Source organism: Cebus imitator, unplaced genomic scaffold (assembly GCF_001604975.1).
Source record: "Cebus imitator isolate Cc_AM_T3 unplaced genomic scaffold, Cebus_imitator-1.0 Scaffold2, whole genome shotgun sequence".
NCBI lineage: Eukaryota > Metazoa > Chordata > Mammalia > Primates > Cebidae > Cebus > Cebus imitator.
Genome location: NW_016107317.1, coordinates 126,985 through 129,807, shown reverse-complemented (window position 1 = coordinate 129,807; position 2,823 = coordinate 126,985). Strand labels below are relative to the sequence as shown.

The 2,823-nt window shown below is 38.0% G+C and overlaps 1 protein-coding gene across 1 annotated transcript in view; it reads right to left on the bottom strand.

Moving 5' to 3' along the window:
* Positions 1-496: 496 nt before the first annotated feature.
* Positions 497-2,823, bottom strand: part of LOC108303906 (apoptosis facilitator Bcl-2-like protein 14) — a 19,448-nt gene continuing 17,121 nt past the window's right edge. The window contains exon 5 of the mRNA XM_017527869.2: positions 497-1,236. Within this exon, the coding sequence (XP_017383358.1) occupies positions 1,198-1,236 (39 nt within the window). The 3' untranslated portion in view covers positions 497-1,197. The remainder of the gene's footprint in view (positions 1,237-2,823) is intronic.

Here is a 2,823-nt window from a genome sequence, read left to right as displayed (position 1 = left end):
AAAAAAAAAAAAAAGAAGAAAACAAAAGAGAATAACTCATTTGTTGAGATGGGTAGGCTGGTAAAGCATTTGATAATAGATAGGTCCAGTTTTCTCTTGAACCTGAGAGTATGTCTGACTTATTGACTTATTTGTTCTTCAAAGGTTTATTAAGCACCAATTTACATCAGGCCATATGTTGGGTACTAGATATCCAGAAATTTATAAGACCTTATAATTTGATATTTTTAAAATTGTTTTGTGTCTTAAACACTTACTATTGAGCACATTGCTAAAAATCCTTATTCTGAATAGCCTTCATTTCAGGAATGCAATCAGTGACTGCTTTGATAGAGAGGAAATTGGCAGCTTAGCTGAGGGCAGCACATCCCTAGTTCATAAGTGAAGACTTAACACTAACTACCAAGAACTGTTCTAAGCACTCTAAGCAAATTAACTCATTTGATCCTCAATCAGAAGACATAGTACTTACTAATCAGAAGACACTGCTTTGACGTAGTCTTTCTATGTATTTATTTTACCTGCCACCAATCATCGCACTACCACAAAGAATGACGAAGTCCCAGGGACCTTGGGAAGAAGAGGTGTGGTCCCTGAGAAAAGGGTTGAGGGGGACTGGAGTGAAAATTTTGTACCAAATGGAAGTTTTTCAAAAAGGCATAGACAACATTTATCTCTCCAAACAAATGGATGTAGCAGTGAGCATAACGGTTTCTTTAAGCCGTGTTTACTAACATGAGTAGCAACATCTTCCTAGGTATGAGGCCACCCCAAGTGTAGTTGAAAAAATAAATAGACTAGAAACTGAGCCATAAGCACATGCAGTTTATCATTTCACTCTCGTGAGGTCAGCAGACATCTGTAACCCACTTTCCCTATAGCAGCTAACAAAGGCAGGATGACGGTATCTGTTCTGAACATTTGAGACAACATTACCACTTGTCTTTATAGATTTCCTCAGGCACTAAACATAGGACCTGAGAAACATCAATGTCAAGGACCATACTGCTACATTCTATGAGCTGGAGATGAACAAGGGTTCTCTTGAGGCCTCTCCAGTCACAGGAATAATGGTCTTGAAAACGTCAATGCTCCATCTGCCTTGTATATTGTAATCTTCTCCTGTAGTCCATCTGAGGCCAGTGTGCACAGGACCACAGTAAGACGATGAGTATTCCTGATGACAAATCTGATATTTCATTCTACTTCTTCATGTGATATCCCAAGTATTTTTTCCTAGAGGGCGAAAAATAGATTCTTAAAATTCCAAGTTAGATTTACTGTTGAAGTGAAAACATATGCCTGCTCACTCTGCTGTATCCCAGGCATGACCCAAGGCTCAGGAGACCATGTTAGTCTGGGGGAGGGTTTGGAGAGGTGACTGGCATTCTTGGTATGCTTGCAAGGAAAACATCAGCTAAGGTCTTATGTTACACACCCAGAGCTAGCAGGCTAAATCTTTTCTTGAAGATGGGAAGGTTTCAAGGCTGTATTTAAAATTTTTTAAAAAGTGGGTACTGAAAGGTCAATGACTATGGAGGTTACAAACATCTCCTTTCAAAGTGCTATAGAATGGGTGAGGTTGGCAGGACTGCAGGGTAACTATGTGAATGGTGCTCCACAGGGAGAATGAAGAGCCAAGGAGTAAATTGGAATCTCGTGGTAGCTTGTTTGGCACGCCTTGTAGATAGAGTTGCTATTCATTCATTTGACCGATTCATTCATCATTCTACAAGTACTGGCTGAACATGTACGGTGTTATGTAGAGGAATGGGAGCTATGGGAGATTGAAGGAGTTATCATAAAATACATGATCTCACCCTTACAGATTTGCAGTTTAGTTGGGAAGATGAGATGTACTCGTATGAAATGTGGAATACTGAGAGAGTTAGGAACCCTGAGCCTCTGGAAAGCTCGTGCATAGGAATCAATTTCTCTCCTCCCACGCTACTACAAGGACAGCGCAGAGAGCCATAGAGACACTTGGTGCCAGTGGAAGTCCCAGGAGGCTTACTTCCCAGTGTCTTCTTTTTTTCCTGTTAAGGGACTCTAAGCACATGTCCCAGGCCACATCTCCTTCACACTTCCATAGCTCATAAATATTCTTTATCAACATCCTTTTTTTTGTTCTACACTTTGGAAAAATTGGTCATTCTTCTCACATTCTTTTCTTCCCTTTCCTAATTTCTACTTACATGCTCCAAATTACACTTAACTATGGCCAAGAGTTAAGATTAAGGTTTATGATAAGAAATGGATAAGAAATACATTTTGAATGGAAACTACGGATGTTAAAGAACTAGTGCTGTCAATTTCTAAAGCCTTTGGAAATCTGCTTTAGTATTTCTACTGAATAATTCATGTTTTTTCTCTAATTGGAACGTTTTTTTTCTCCAGTACCAGCAGCCAAATTAAAAAACTATGCATTAATTTCTCTTTCCCCTTTTTGATTACTAGAATTAGAACTGCCAGTTTTGTAAAAGATTTATTGAAATATAATTGTGCTATAAAATTCGCTAATTCAGTGAATTAGTATATTCCCGTTTAGTATAATCACAGAGTTATGCAAACATCACCTCTGATTTTAGAACATTATCATCACTCCAAAAATAAACTTCAGATCCATTAGCAGTTATTCCCACTCTCTCACTCTCAGCTCCTGGCAACCAGTCTACTTTATGTATCTATACATTTGCCTATTATGGACACTTCATATACATGGAATCATACAGTATACAGCCTTTTTGCCTGACTTTTTTTCGCTTAGCATAATGTTTTTTTGTTGTTGTTGTTTTTTTTTTTTTTTTTTTTTTTTTTTTTTTT